The 16,897-nt window shown below is 38.9% G+C and overlaps 1 protein-coding gene across 5 annotated transcripts; it reads left to right on the forward strand.

Moving 5' to 3' along the window:
- The first annotated feature begins 2,796 nt into the window (after positions 1-2,796).
- On the forward strand, positions 2,797-12,299 carry irf8 (interferon regulatory factor 8). 5 transcript variants are annotated; one of them, XM_060923233.1, is made up of 9 exons: positions 2,797-2,922; positions 3,014-3,193; positions 4,822-5,005; positions 5,117-5,211; positions 5,806-5,914; positions 6,439-6,486; positions 8,956-9,342; positions 9,435-9,550; positions 11,242-12,299. In XM_060923233.1, the coding sequence occupies exons 2-9, from the start codon at positions 3,026-3,028 to the stop codon at positions 11,425-11,427; spliced, it is 1,293 nt and encodes a 430-aa protein (XP_060779216.1). In that variant the 5' UTR covers positions 2,797-2,922; positions 3,014-3,025; the 3' UTR covers positions 11,428-12,299. The 5 variants fall into 5 exon arrangements, with proteins under 5 accessions (XP_060779216.1, XP_060779213.1, XP_060779211.1 ...); XM_060923230.1 differs by having other exon boundaries at positions 3,018-3,193; positions 5,114-5,211; XM_060923228.1 differs by having other exon boundaries at positions 2,798-2,922; positions 5,114-5,211.
- The last annotated feature ends 4,598 nt before the right edge of the window (positions 12,300-16,897 follow it).

Consider the following 16,897-nt stretch of genomic DNA (forward strand, 5'->3'; position numbering starts at 1 on the left):
CCATGATACACTTCCACAAACATGTGTTGTGAAGATCAGACTTTGATAGATCCCTGTTCTTTAAATAAAACAGGGTGCCCACTCACACCTGATTGTGAGCTCATGAAATGTACAACTATAAACCAGTTCAAAAAAAAGGTATAAGGAACAGATCTTTATGAGGTATAGGGAGGAGGAATTACAATAACATTCTATTGATAATATAAGTGTATATATGTGGGTATGGGTACGTACGGATATATATATCATAATGAGTATTGTGTGTGTATATATATGTATAATTATGATATTATGGGTGTCTGTGTACCTTATAGTTATAGGTATGTGTATATGTATCCTGGGTGCGATTTGCTGGGGAGGATGGTGGGGATCATCCCCCCCTCTGGTTTTTATCTCTGCTGAAAAAAAAATCCTCTGGGACAACCCCGTCAATAAAACAAAAAACCAAAAAAAAAAGTTGACATGACAGGCATGTTGTGACACAGTTTTCTATGGTCTACATTGCACTCACTTTCAAAATGACCCGAAGTGGCAGCTTTGATGTTCACGAACGTCCCCAGCAAATCGATACATTGTAGATAATAACAATATCCAGAGTGTGAACATGGATTTAGCGCCATGAATCACATCCTTACTGATGAGCGCAACAGAATGAATGTATCCACACTGACAGCCTTCTTTTCCTCGCTGTCAATGGGCCAGACGTGCGTTCCTTCCCTGCTGAGAAATTCGCAGAAATGTGGATTAAAGAAGGGTGAAACGCGGCGGATAGCGCACCGACAGGAAAGCAGAAAAGGCCACATGAACTGCGCCATCAGAGCAAACTGTTCATTTAGTATTCATGTATTTTAGTGATTTTCGAGTCACTGTCCATTTAATCCGGAGGGAGAGAAACATCACAGCAACGCGACAAGCAATGCGAACTTTGTTGTGTGTTAGTGTTCGTGTATTTAGTCAGAGAGATAGGAAGATGTGTTCGTTTTCATTTAGTGTTATTCATTTGATATCATCGGATGTTATTGAGCTGTTAGCCTATTGTTACCTTAATTTTGTGACGTTTCATGATTAAAAAAAAACAAAAAAAACAACAACATCCCCCCTTCTGGTTTTTTGACAAATCGCACCCTGTATGTATGTACTGTATATATGTATTGTATGTGTGTATATATGCGTAACATAAGTATTTGTATATATGATTTGATTTGGTCGATATTATACCATGTTGGTATGTTTTCTTTGGTATATATAGTTTATTATGGCGGAAAGTGACGCTTAATTAGCGGTGGTATAGAGGGATAGGATTTGATAAGGTATTTACTTCTTCCTAATCCTTTACATTGTTATGTTACTGCCTTGTGGCTACGCTATTCTGTTTATTTATGCGATGTTTTGATTATGGGGCGGCACGGTGGTGTAGTGGTTAGCGCTGTCGCCTCACAGCAAGAAGGTCCGGGTTCGAGCCCCGTAGCCGGCGAGGGCCTTTCTGTGCGGAGTTTGCATGTTCTCCCCGTGTCCGCGTGGGTTTCCTCCGGGTGCTCCGGTTTCCCCCACAGTCCAAAGACGTGCAGGTTAGGTTAACTGGTGACTCTAAATTGAGCGTAGGTGTGAATGTGAGTGTGAATGGTTGTCTGTGTCTATGCGTCAGCCCTGTGATGACCTGGCGACTTGTCCAGGGTGTACCCCGCCTTTCGCCCGTAGTCAGCTGGGATAGGCTCCAGCTTGCCCGCGACCCTGTAGAACAGGATAAAGCGGCTAGAGATAATGAGATGAGATGTTTTGATTATTGCATTTTAAATTTATTTTTATATCTTTCTTCACGGTGGTGTAGTGGTTAGCGCTGTCGCCTCACAGCAAGAAGGTCCGGGTTCGAGCCCTGTAGCCGGCGAGGGCCTTTCTGTGCGGAGTTTGCATGTTCTCCCCGTGTCCGCGTGGGTTTCCTCCGGGTGCTCCGGTTTCCCCGACAGTCCAAAGACGTGCAGGTTAGGTTAACTGGTGACTCTAAATTGACCGTAGGTGTGAATGTGAGTGTGTGAGACCCTGTAGAACAGGATAAAGCGGCTAGAGATGATGAGATGAGATGAGATGAGATGAGATGAGAAATTAGCTGCTAATCCTAGAGGTTCACATACTTTTGCCACTCACAGATATGTAATACTGGATCATTTTCCTCAATAAATAAATGACCAAGTATAATATTTTTGTCTCATTTGTTTAACTGGGTTCTCTTTTCGGACTTGTGTGAAAACCTGATGATGTTTTTGGTCATATTTATGCAGAAATATAGAAAATTCTAAAGGGTTCACAAACTTTCAAGCACCACTGTGTGTACTGACTTATTTCCTTTCTTCTTTCCAAGTAACACTGATCATAAGCGTGGAATGTTTGACATAATAATGAGTGGGTAATATGTGAATAGTGTTTGAAAGCGCTTGTGTAGTTCCGTCTCAGCTCTTTTTAACCCTTGAGCTGAGAAACAAACATGGCGGCTGAGCCCCAGCACCGGAAGCGGCTCGCGCGCAGCGTCCTGCGTGTTTTTAATTCACCGCTGGACGCGACAGAAACATTTAATGATCATTAAATAACAGAGTGTAAAATCCCCTCTTCATTTTCCATGGAATAGCAGCCCACCCCAGACCTCTCCACACACCTCCGAGGCTCATTTCTCGGAAACGCCACAGTTTCGAAGAACCTCAGTCTTCCTCTGAAATGGACGCGTCACAGCGCGTGTTCTGATTGGACGCGTGGGCGTTTGGGGGCGTGGTTACGTCTTCATTCACACAAAATAACCTGAAAGGCAGACTTTTCTCAGAATTCAATCAATCAGTGGTGGTGCAGGTTTGGGATATTATCTCCTAGAAGTGCTGGTAGAATTCCTTCTCTTCTCTTCTCTCTTCAGCAGATCACAGAGGTGAATAAGAGGAGGTAAAGTGCCTCTATAAGAAGTCACTACATGTGTATGATGGATTTAGGTCTATTAATGAATGATCTATTGTATTGTATTGTGTATTGATAGGCAGATTGGAAGATGAATCCAGGAGGACGGAGGCTGAAGCAGTGGCTCATAGAGCAGATTAACAGTAATATTTATTCTGGCTTGTTGTGGGAGGATGAGGCTCGCACCATGTTCCGCATCCCATGGAAACATGCTGGGAAACAGGACTATAACCAAGAAGTGGACGCGTCCATTTTTAAAGTAGGCACATTATTATTATTAATATTATTATTAGTAGTAGTAGTAGTAGTATCATCCTCCTCATCATCATCATGATATTCAGTTTCATATTTGCTCTGTGCATCTTCACTGGCCTAAACACTGGTCCTAAATGCAATGGTGCATTTAAAAAAAATAAATAAAAATTTTGCATTGCATGCACTTCTAGCATACTTACTGTATACACACACATGCATTTTAAATATAGATCTTGAATATTTTTGAAAATATATACTTATACTTCACTGTAAAGGTTTGCACCCTCCATGGCTGGTTTCTGAAAAGGGAAAAAAAAGGATCTAAAAGTTGGTCAGAGGATATGAAAGATGTTGGCGTTAGTTATAAGGAAAAAGAAAAATCTCGAAGTTTCTTTTTTCTCTTAAAGAATATTCAAAAAAGGGAAATGCAAAATTTTGGTCAGAAGTGCAATGGTGCATATGTGTGTGTGTGTGTGTGTGTGTGTGTGTGTGTGTGTTTTATATTTATATATATATATATATATATATATATATATATATATATATATATATATATATATTTAAAACAACAACAACCTAGAATGCATTTTATATCAAGGGAAATACACACACACACACACACACATACATACATACATACATACATACATACATACATACATATATATATATATATATATATATATATATATATATATATATATATATATATATATATATATAAAAATTTTTTCTTATTACACTTAAATATAAGGACAAACACAAACATCTACCATCTATTATAAATGAAGTTCCTGGTACATTAAAAGCATAAAGTCAACCAAAAAACCCAACCCCAATGGTTTTAGACATTTTGAATACATGGCGAAAATAGCTTATGAAAAATGACTCATTTTGAAACACGTTCACAATGTTTGCGTATGTTGGAGCAGGAAGACCTTTAGCATGTTAGGTTTCAGAGAGATTTCTTCATTATTGTGAATCTTATTACAAATAGTCAGCTGGTGTTATGTTCAACAATCAAAATGCTGAGTTTGTCTTCAGCTTATAATGATTACAAACTCAAGATAAAGTGTAGCTGAGTTTTAGGGATTTTAAAAAATGTTATTCATTTATTTTTTAATGTGCATGATTGATCTTAAAAGTTTGCACCTCTTTTTTTCTAAATGCAATATAACAATTTTTTTTGGCTATATAACAAAATAACTGCCTTTAGTTTCTTTCATATCACTTTTGGTTGTATTAGTTATTTTCCCTAGAACCAGCCATGGGGATGATGCAAACTTTTGCACATTTTATTTTTGACACTAACAATCCAGAGTTGCTTGCAAAGACACTGGGGGGAAAAAAATGTTTACAGAAATCTCTTAGGTGGTGATAATAAACCTGAATTAGCATTTAAGTATATTGGTTTATTTATTTACAGTGTTTCAATCTGTAGAAATGAATGATAATATTTGATAAATACTATTTAACGCCTTCATGGTGCAGATGAAATTTATTCCTCAGTCTTGTTACTTGTTAATATGGTTAATTTTACTAAATATTTGTAACCGTAGTTCTTGAATAAGAAAAATACTTTTGTTAAATAGTAAGTAAGTAAATCTACATGCAGTCTGTGATGTCTTCCAGGCTTGGGCAGTGTTTAAAGGCAAGTTTAAGGAAGGGGATAAAGCTGAACCTGCGACATGGAAGACCAGACTGCGATGTGCGCTCAATAAAAGTCCAGACTTTGAAGAGGTAACAGATCGCTCGCAACTGGACATCTCCGAGCCGTACAAGGTGTACAGGATCGTCCCTGAGGAAGAGCAGAAGTGTGAGTGTGTTTGTGAGCTGTGCTCTTGATGGCTGCATTAATCATTAAAGCTTTTCTCTTTAATAAGAAACTTTAATAATCAAGCTAAAGAGTATTTCCTGCATTCAGTAGGTAAAAACATCAGCACGACCTTGAATTTGGGCTGCTCGAATGATGGCGTCGATATGGGCTGCAGTTCACCTGATCTCGATCAACTCATCAAAGAGGTAAGGATGGTCTCGGTATCCACAGTGCTGTTCTCTGATTCTTGATTCATTTTCTGTAACCGCAGTCAACTCTGACAGTAGTTCCGGCTCCAAGGCAAATCACAGTACGTATTAATACGCTCATTCAAATACGTTATCGTAAAAAAAAAAAAAAAAAAGAGCAAATGTTGAAGAGATGCTTGTTGGAAGGAGTCTCCAGTGTCAGAGCTTTGCATAATACTTTTTTTATTTATTTATTTTAAATTGTATGAGCGTTCCACAATATTAAATGTAACTATAAATGGTTAAAAAAATGACATGACATATATATTCTTCAATCAATAAAAATTGTTGGCAAATTGCCGTCCTGTAAAAGGATATACAGTAAACATTTCAGGATGTGATGTTATCGGAAAACAATCAACTTCCACATGGTAATAACAACAACTCCTCCTCTTCATCTCATCATCCTGTTGTCAGTCGTTGATTATTTTCCTCTAACAGCACACCCCTGAGTGTGTTATTCCTTTCTTATTTCATTCACATATCATCAGGTTGAAATCTAAATGGAAACACGTTGATATATATATATTTATTTATTTATTTTCTGTGCAGGCGTCTAATGATGAATACTCGGGCATTATCAAGAGAAGTCATTCTCCTATGGACGAGAATTGCAATGTTCCTTCACCTCACGAGTTGTGGCATCAGGGTTCTCATAACGGTAAGGCACGAACACACACCCATACTGAGATTTACACAGTGTGTGAAAGAAAAAAAACAGGAAGAAAGTACAATCACGTCCAAATCACAGTCCACAGGGAAAAGTAAAAATAAAACACGTTCCCTTGTAACCTGTGAATGTGCACTCTGTGTGTGTGTGTGATGATAACTTTGTTTTCTTCAATCCACGAATAACTCGGTCACTTTGCTGTCTCGTGCTGTTTTGTTTTTTTTTAATTCTGAAATGAACCGACTGTGTGAAACTGACATGTTGTTACACTGCAGCACATGAGAGCTGAAAAAGCATTTGTGCTTCTTCAGTTTTGCATGCTGAGGAGAACAGATTTCCTAATTTCCTGTAGAAAGTTGCTGACTTTGCATTCACGGTCCCATGAGTATTAAAGTATTAATTTGAAAAGAGCTGAACAGGGTTTAGACTCATGATTCACGATTCGCAGCTTTATGACTTTTGCAATTCCTTTTCAAAAATAACATGGATATATATTTTTTTTCTTTCTTTTACAGTTCTCCCTATTCATCTGGACCCATCACCAATGAGCACTTATAATGCTGGTATGTAGTGTATGCTTTCTTGTCTGTCTAATGACTATGCAAAAAAAACAAAAAACAAAAACCAAGACCTTTAGCATGCATTCTTGTTTTTTTTTTTTTACATCTTGCACAAATCCAGATCTTACACTCTCAGAAAATAATTGTCGCTTGTAAGTGGATCAGTGTGCTCTAAACTACTTATTTGTACCATTTATATACTGCTTGGGAACATATATGTACCTGTTTGGCCCTAAAAAGCTCCACACTTGCCCCTTTTCCACCAAAGCAGTTCCAGGGCTGGTTCGGGGCCAGTGCTTAGTTTGGAACCGGGTTTTCTGTTTCCACTGACAAAGAACTGGCTCTGGGGCCAGAAAAAACGGTTCCAGGCTAGCACCAACTCTCTGCTGGGCCAGAGGAAAGAACCGCTTACGTCAGCGGGGGGGCGGAGTTGTTAAGACCAACAACAATAACAAGACCGCGAAAGATCGCCATTTTTAAGCGACGAGAAGCAGCAGCTGTACAAACGCGAAGTCATCCATTATTATTATTATTGTTGTTGCTGCTGCTGCTGCTTCTTCCGCGTTGTTTTTGCTTCGATATTCGCGCCAAGGTTTATGCAAACGTAGCGACATAACTGACGTATACAGCGATGTAACTGACGTATACAGCGACGTAATGACGTGGCTTCCCTTAGCCCCACGAGCTATGGAAAAGCAAACTGGTTCTCAGCTGGCTCGCAAGTTGAACGAGTTGTGAACCAACACCAGCACTGGCCCCGAACCAGCCCTGGAACTGATTTGGTGGAAAAGGGGTAATAGTTACCTCAAGGTCCAATAATGAGCCCTAGTAGTACATACATTAGTGTAACTTGTGCCTTGCGGGACAGAAATTGACTCCTCCTGTAGTGCCCTTATTTCTGACAGTGAATTTTCAGAACGTATAATGTTACAGCCTACACGACCCAGAACCCTAGAAGGTTCCGGAGTGTCAAACTTTACCACTGAGGTGTTTTCTATAAGAATGAGTTCCAAGTAGAGTTACAGCAATGGCCTAATGGTTAGAGAAGCATCTTTGGGACCAAAAGGTTGCCAGTTCAATTCCTTGGACCAGCAGGAATGGCTGAAGTGCCCTTGAGTAAGGCACCTAACCTCGAACTGCTCCCCAGGTTGTTCTGGGTATGCTGTACCCAGAGCTCTGGATAAGAGCATCTGCTAAACATCTGAAATGTAACCTTCATAGAACGTTTTGGACACGTTATTGAACGTTCTGTATAGATAACATCGTCTGTACAAGCTGCGATAAACACCTGATATTTTATTCCAGAAAGTAGAACCAAATTACAGATGAACGTTCCAGCTTTACAATCGTCGCTCATAATGTTCTCAGTTAGTTTGTCGAACATTATGGACGTTTTTGTGTTAAGGTTCGTTGAGTGTATTACGATAGAACAAAAGGATCTTTACACAAAGAGTTCTAGAAAAGAGTGTTTCCATTGCTGAAAAGCTTCCATGGTAGAACGTTAGAAAGCTCGGACTCTTTCGCATCCGATGAGCTCAAGAAGAAACTATTTTCCGAGTGCATTATTAAAAATGTTGCAGCAACGTTGTCTAGGAAAGTTCTGAGAACAAATTTATTAAAAGCAGCTTTGGGACCAAAAAGTTGCTGGTTCAATTCCCTGGACCTCCAGGAATGGCTGAAGTGCCCTTGAGCAAGGCACCGAACCCCCTACTGCTCCCCAGGCTGCTCGGGGTGCATTGTACATCACTCTGGATAAGAGCGTCTGCTAAATACCTGTAATGTTTGTTTTTATTATTAAAATGTTCTATTCTGGGCGGCACGGTGGTGTAGTGGTTAGCGCTGTCGCCTCACAGCAAGAAGGTCCTGGGTTCGAGCCCCGGGGCCGGCGAGGGCCTTTCTGTGTGGAGTTTGCATGTTCTCCCCGTGTCTGCGTGGGTTTCCTCCGGGTGCTCCGGTTTCCCCCACAGTCCAAAGACATGCAGGTTAGGTTAACTGGTGACTCTAAATTGACCATAGGTGTGAATGTGAGTGTGAATGGTTGTCTGTGTCTATGTGTCAGCCCTGTGATGACCTGGCGACTTGTCCAGGGTGTACCCCGCCTTTCGCCCGTAGTCAGCTGGGATAGGCTCCAGCTTGCCTGCGACCCTGTAGAAGGATAAAGCGGCTAGAGATAATGAGATGAGATGAGATGTTCTATTCTTTTAAATGACACACTTGTAAAAATGGGCTTTTATGGTGTTAGACCAAAAAAAAAAAAAAGAAATATACAACCCTTAAGGGTAACTACTGTCATAGGGTTCCACGAGTGCAGCTCCAAGAAGAACCGTGTTAGGAAGCTTCACTGGAACCCTTGAGGTCCACCATTTTCCAAGAGTGTATTTGGAGCGTATCCATTTCAGGACTTCATATAAATCCTACTGAAAGACGCTTTATGGTCTATTTATAATCTTCTCTCTCCCTGTGTGTTTCCAGTTTTTGCTCAGATGATGATCTGTTTCTATTACGGAGGAAAGCCGATGGGCCACACAGTGACCACTCACACTGACGGCTGTCGGATCTCGCCCTGCCAGCCCCCCATCTCCAACGCGCTGCTGTATGGCTCAGACAGCCTGCAGACCGTACGCTTCCCGTCTGTGGAGCTCATCGAGAACGAGCGTCAGCGCTACGTCACTCGCAAGCTGTTCGGGCACCTGGAGCGCGGCGTTCTGCTGCGAGCCAACCGCGAGGGCATCTTCATCAAACGCCTGTGTCAGAGCCGAGTGTTCTGGAGCAGCCAGGACTCCCAGTACAGCACCGGCGTCAGCAAATTGGAGCGAGATGCTGTAGTCAAGATCTTCGACAATAACAGGTTTTTGCAGGGTGAGAAAAGATGATCATCTCAGACACGTTTACAATATGTTTGTGTATGTACACTCGTACATGTGTGTTGACCGAGGCTGTGTGTCCCTCAGCACTGCATATGTATCAGGATAATCAGTACCCGGCTCCAGACCCCACTGTCTCGCTCTGTTTTGGAGAAGAGTTTGCTGACTTCAGCACTGCAAAGAACAAGCTGATCATCGTGCAGGTAAATATGAGAAATGTGTCTCGTGTCCAATCCTCTACAGCTCAGTGTTTTCACAAACCGAAGAACTCGTAATGATCCGAAGAACTCCTTCGGAACCCTTGAGTGTACACTGGTTCTTTGGGCTCCACTATAATTATAATTCCTAATATGTTTCAATCGTCCACATTATTATATCACATCATGTTAAATTCTCAATTCTGATTGGTCACAAGGAGTTGATTCGTTTCTTTTTTCCAACCATAGCAACAAATCATAGGTTTATACTCTATCCATCCATTCATGCATTCGTCCTAACATGTTACCGTTTCCATAGTAACAACTCCCACGCTCCGTGTAATCTAAACCTAAAAATAAACAATTATAAAAACTGCATATTTATGGAAGGAGTCTCCAGTTTCAGTTTTCACTGTGTAACAGTCAGAGGTTACTTTAAGTGCAACTTTAAGTTTTCCGACATGTTTGTAGTTTTTTTCGTCTTATTAACTTCATGAGAGAAAAAAAATATGCTGGTGAAGGAAGGAAGGACTGTAACGTAGTGACTTTTGCAGACTTTCCACACCATCAAATGTAACCATAAATGCATAACAACTATGAAAAACATAATTCGTTCGAAAACCGATGTGGCATAAAAGCAATAAAACACTCCAGGACGTACTGATGATTGATTGTTTTCCTATAACAGTACAACGCAACACAACGGAGTGTTTTGTTGAACAGAAATTGAGCACAAAAATTATTCAACGTATTTTAATCAGTTTTAGTGGTTTTTATTATCTTTTAAACTTCTTCTTTTTGGATTTTAATCTTGTTTTATTTCAGTCATAACGACTTAATAAAAGCAAATTAATCCCGTACCTACTTTTTTTTTTTTTTAGCCTTTATCCTTTAAAATAATATCAATAATGCAGTTTATTATTCTCTCCACATTCACTGGATATGAGCAATCGTGCGCTCTGATTGGCTACTCTACTACTAGGATATCAGCTCATATACTATGAGTAGAGAAAAACAAAATGGCGGAGTGTGTTGCTGAGTCAACCGAGGACGAAATAAGAACTGTACTCGAAAACAAAACCCCCCAAAATACAAAAAGAAAAACAACAAAATATGGAATGAAAGTATTTGATGGTGAAAACGTATCTTTTATTAAAAAAATTTAAGAATTATTATTATCACATTTTTCACAAATTGCTCCTGTCATTTCGCCGGTCCGCTTACATTCTAAGCGGAAATGATTTTGTCGGATGTTTTGTATGAAGTTTTTATTGATCGAATTTGCAAAAAATAAAAATGCTCCATTTCTCAAAATCCAGTGAATGTGGATAGAATAAAACAGTTATTCCACTCAATCTCGTCGTACATGGATTATAGCTATCCGCTCACGTACGACTCAGTTTCGTGGAATAACTGCTAATTATTTTTGGCAAAGATACAAAATACATTAAAGAATTTAAACCCGCAAAAGAAATGCTTCCTGGTTTAGTAATCACGTGTATAAATGCAGAAGGATTAACACTTACCCCTGAATATTCTCACTATTAGGCCATGTTATCATCTCCAACATGATTAAATGACAGTCCTGAAGCTCAGCTCTACATCATACCTGAACCCCAAGTCTACCGTATAAATGATTCATATTTGATCTTGTAAATGTTCCAAGTCCTAAAATGTGTTGTTGTTGTTGTGAACAGATCACGTCTGTAAAATGTCAGCAGCTGCTGGACGCAATGACGGCTCACCGAGCTCAGTACAGCACCAACCTGGAGATCTCCGATGAACTTCCCGGCAATCAGATGGCTCACAATTACCAGGACATTTGCAACTACGTTCCCCAGCGGCCCCCGTGCTACAGAGACAACCTGCCCATCATCGCCTGAACCACAAGTCTGAATCCAGCTCAGATCAACAAGCGCCTCACAGACAGACTGATTTAAAAAAACAAAAAATAAAAAAAAAATCAATGAAAAGCAACGAAGAAACATTTTAAGCATTAGGAGTGCTGTGTGGTTTAATAAACCCACATGTAGCATGATGTTTTCTCAGGAAAATCATTGTGAAACTGTTCTCAGGGAAGGTTGTTCTTGTTTAAATATATATATATACAGTACTGTCCAAAAGTCTTAGCCCCCCTACTGTTTTTTTTTTCTCATACAAACTTTTTATACGACTTTAGCATTCAACAGTCAAAACATTTTAGAGTTCCAGACGTTCATGTTTTTTTTTTTTTTTCAGCACAAAATTAAATATTACAGGGGGGGAAAAAAGTTTGTAATATGTCTGAGCAGCATATTTCATAACAGAGCACTTTTCAGATTAAAACAGAAAGCATAATGAAGGTTACCGGAAAATTTTTGCTGCAAAATTAAGAAGTGTGACAGTCAAAGTGTCCAGAAGAACTGGGGCTGGTTCTGGAAGATGCTCAGTAAAACCTACAGCTCATTTCTGCATAAAACTGCACTCACTGGACCTCAGACTATTATTATTTTTTTTAAAAGCAAAAGGTCGTCTCAGACCAAATATCGACTTTGTTTCATGTATTCATTTATTACGGCTTAATGATTACTGTTTATAGTATTTTTTTAACATTGAAACATTTAATTTCATTATTTTTTTAAGCCATTTTTGGTCGACAGTGTTTCTATACATTTATCTAAGACTTTTGCACAGAACTGTGTGTATATATTTGTTATAAAATGTCTTTGGATTGCTTTTACCCCCCAGTTTTATATGCAACCTGGCTTCCCCCCCCCCCCCCCCCCCCCCCCAAGATTATCTACTCAAATGTGGGCAATTATCTTCAGCTAATAAGTAGATAGGTTTTACTATCTTCAGCTTTGTTGTTTTTGTATTGTGACTTTTGAAATAAAGTTTTTTTTAAGCATTACGTGATGTGAATTCTCATTTACTCGGTGAATTACTTCAAATCGATATACAAAAACACCAAAACCAATGCTGCTGCTACTACTACTACTACTACTATGACTAATAATAATAATGATAATAATAATAGTTATAAATAATTTAACCTGCTGTATGTTTTGCTTAAGAATTAATTTTATATTAATATGATTTATACAATATGTGTAAATATAAAATGCTTACAGGGCGGCACGGTGGTGTAGTGGTTAGCGCTGTCGCCTCACAGCAAGAAGGTCCGGGTTCGAGCCCCGTGGCTGGCGAGAGCCTTTCTGTGCAGAGTTTGCATGTTGTCCGCGTGGGTTTCCTCCGGGTGCTCCGGTTTCCCCCACAGTCCAAAGACATGCAGGTTAGGTTAACTGGTGACTCTAAATTGAGCGTAGGTGTGAATGTGAGTGTGAATGGTTGTCTCTGTCAGCCCTGTGATGACCTGGCGACTTGTCCAGCTCCCTGGGATAGGCTCCAGCTTGCCTGCGACCCTGTAGAACAGGATAAAGCAGCTAGAGATAATGAGATGAGATAAAATGCTTAGATTTTATGCAACAATCTTGTAAAAAAAAGTGATTTTTATACTGTGAAATATACAGTGCATGACCTGAAGGTGATGGAGGGATGAAAGAAAGAAAGAAAGAAAGAAAGAAAGTGGCTAAGAGAAAATGTAATAAAAACAAGTGGAAAGCAGAAGGAGAAATGATAGAACGAAAGAAAGACGACTAGAGAGAATGGTATAAAGGGAAAAAAATTGCAATATAATAAAAGTGAAAAATCCTGTAAGAATGAAACACAAGCAGGAAATAAAGAGTCATTAAGAAAATAAAAAGTCGCAGTGTGAGATAAGCAGATAGGAAGGACACAGGTAGGAAAAGGAAGAGAGAATGAAAGAGGAGAAAGTAATAAAGAAAAGAGAAGGAACGGAGGGAGCTACAGGCTGGACCTGTACAAGTTTAATGCGGAGCGGCCGACTGGTCGGCTGTAAAGTCCAGAAAGAATCTGAAACTTTACATTTTTGTAAAGATACTTTACATACTGTATTTTAAGCACGTTTTAAACAAAGTGGCAGGCTGAAATAATTCTTCCAAGAAGAAAAACAACAAGAAGAATCAGTGATGATAATGAAGAGGAATAAGAATACAGTTCCAACATTTAATGACATAATAATAATGTTATAATATTATCTCATCTCATCTCATTATCTCTAGCCGCTTTATCCTTCTACAGGGTCGCAGGCGAGCTGGAGCCTATCCCAGCTGACTACGGGCGAAAGGCGGGGTACACCCTGGACAAGTCGCCAGGTCATCACAGGGCTGACACATAGACACAGACAACCATTCACACTCACATTCACACCTACGATCAATTTAGAGTCACCAGTTAACCTAACCTGCATGTCTTTGGACTGTGGGGGAAACCGGAGCACCCGGAGGAAACCCACGCGGACACGGGGAGAACATGCAAACTCCACACAGAAAGGCCCTCGCCGGCCACGGGGCTCGAACCCAGGACCTTCTTGCTGTGAGGCGACAGCGCTAACCACTACACCACCGTGCCGCCGTTATAATATTATTAATAGTCCTAATAATGGTAGAGAGGGCAGCTTTGCCGTCCCACATCTCCAGGGTCTCCAGTTTGTCCTGAGCTCAGGTTTCTCACATGTTCTCCTCATGTCTGGTTTCATCCCAGTTCTCCAGTTTCCTCACACTTCCCAAACACATCCAGGTGATTGGATTGACACCTGATTTAATGTCTGAATGCACATGTTAAAAGTGCTCCGTGATAAACAGGGCGTACAGTATTCGTGCATAATTTTCCCAGGAGAGGCTCCGAATGAATCAGGATAAAAACGCTCACTGAAATACCAAAAGATAATCATAATAACACATTGTTGATTGACTCAACAGGGACTAATAGGGAAGAAAAACAGCTGCTGGCTTCCCCGAGTCGGTGATAAGAGTGAAAGAAGGAAGAGACGGACAGAAGGACTCCCTGGATGGAGAATGAATGTGATCCCTATGAGTGTGATGACACACTGTAGATCCCCATTTCACTTTCTCTCTGCTCTTGTGACACATAATGCTGGCTGAGGCAACGAGCCATAAAAGCCCATTATGATGGAAACTACACAACGTGTCTATACTGTAGTAAATATTCACACTACACTATGAGGTGTAGAATAAAACTCTTTGTTATCTATATTCATTCAGTTCCCTGCATACTAAATGCTTGGTCTCTCTTCCTTCTCTTCCTCTTATGTCTGTCAATTATGTAGCTATGATGACCAGGCTGGAGTTTTTTTTTTTTCTCTTTGATGGAGGTGTGGGTGGGTAAACACTTTACTGTCCTGAGTTGAATTTCTCTGGAACATTAAATGAGCAAAAGGGGATTTACGTACATTTACTAGCAACTCACGACAAGTTAGGAGCTGAAATTTTAAACAACAACAAACTTTTCACATTTATAATGTATAAAGTCGTCATCATACTCTTACCAGCTTTATATGCAAAAAAATCTCTTTGGTTGACTGAAATCAAGTTTGAAAAATTGTGTACAAAGTTAAATTGGACACAAGCTCTGCATATTTCCCCATCCTTGTCATCGCTTATACTGTATTACAATCCTAGCGCACTATTTTATTTATTTATTTTTGTATCAATCTCAAACTCTTGAATGCGGAATGAGGTGGAAAAAAGTATACGAAGCGTAATTTATGGTAACAAAATGTTGAATGTGTTACGTCTCGTACATGTTCCTTCATTATCACATATAACAAAAAGGGTTGGATATGTTAATAATATTAAATCACATTAAAAACACTGACCTGAATAAAATGAGGTTGCTGGTTCTGCTAATCACAGGAGTAATTAATTTTTTTGAAAAAGTAAGTAAACAGATTATGTTTACAACTGACCCAGCTAATCCAAAACCTGTTCTATGTTATATTGTCTGTTCTTATGCTAACTAATCAAGTGAGCAATTCTTAAGTAAACCTACACTATCCACAGTATATACAATAAAGAAAGGTAACATTAGCTGGCTAGCTAGTTTAGCCAAATGCTGTTGGGGTTTCAGCTTGCCAGGTTCATTAACTAACTCTACACATGTTTCTAGCTAGATATTTAATCTCTGTCAATATTTCTAGCTAGATATTTAGTTCTATACATGTTTTTAGCTAGATACTTAATCTCTGTCCATGTTTATAGCTAGATATTTAATCTCTTTCCATGTTTCTAGCTAGATATTTAGTTCTACACATGTTTCTAGCAAGATATTTAATCTCTGTCAATATTTCTAGTTAGATATTTAGTTCTATATATGTTTCTAGCTAGATATTTAATCTCTGTGCATGTTTATAGCTAGATATTTAATCTCTGTGCATGTTTCTAGCTAGATATTTAATCTCTATACATGTTTCTAGCTAGATATTTAAGCTCTGTCAATATTTCTAGCTAGATATTTAGGTCTATACATGTTTCTAGCTAGATATTTAATCTGTGAATATTTCTAGCTAGATATTTAGTTCTACATATGTTTCTAGCTAGATATTTAATCTCTGTGCATGTTTCTAGCTAGATATTTAATCTCTGTACATATTTCTAGCTAGATATTTGGCTCTATACCGTACATGTTTCTAGCTAAATATTTAATCTCTGTCCATGTTTCTAGCTAGATATTTAATCTCTGTACATATTTCTAGCTAGATATTTGGCTCTATACATGTTTCTAGCTAAATATTTAATCTCTGTCCATGTTTCTAGCTAGATATTTAATCTCTGTACATGTTTCTAGCTAGATATTTAATCTCTGTACATGTTTCTTGCTTGATATTTAGATAGGGATGTTCATGCTAATGCTAATCTGTCTCCATTGTCTCAGAGATTACTGCTGAGAATTTAATGCCTTTATTCTGAATATTGAAACTGAATCCTTTCAATTTTAATTGTAATTACCTCCTCCAACTAAGTTGGAGGAGGTTATGTTTTCACCAACATTTACTTGTTTGGCTGTTCCCAACATAAGTAAAAAAAAAATAGGAACAGTTGATTAGCTTTTGATGCAAATCTGGACATGTGTGTGGATCTGGGATTTTTTTTTTAATCTATTCACAATGTAACTCAAAAAGTAGTGAACGGATTTGGATGACATTTGGTGGACAGCTTTAATATTATCCTAGGGTCAAGTGATTTGATTTTGATGTTGATGATATGTGGGTTGGCAGAGGTATGCACTCTACTCAACTAATTGCCCTTCAAGTTTTAATTGTAATTGCCTTTTAATTGTAATTGTGCTTCTTGTGTAACTTCTATACTGTAGCTTTATATATAATTTAAAATAAATCCCATTTTCATGCAAATCATATCATTGTGTATACGGTATATTTGCCTGTTTTTTTTTACTTAGGAAGAGAAAATATATTGATATATAATTGTTATAAGT

This window comes from Neoarius graeffei, chromosome 6, assembly GCF_027579695.1.
Source record: "Neoarius graeffei isolate fNeoGra1 chromosome 6, fNeoGra1.pri, whole genome shotgun sequence".
Taxonomy (NCBI): domain Eukaryota; kingdom Metazoa; phylum Chordata; class Actinopteri; order Siluriformes; family Ariidae; genus Neoarius; species Neoarius graeffei.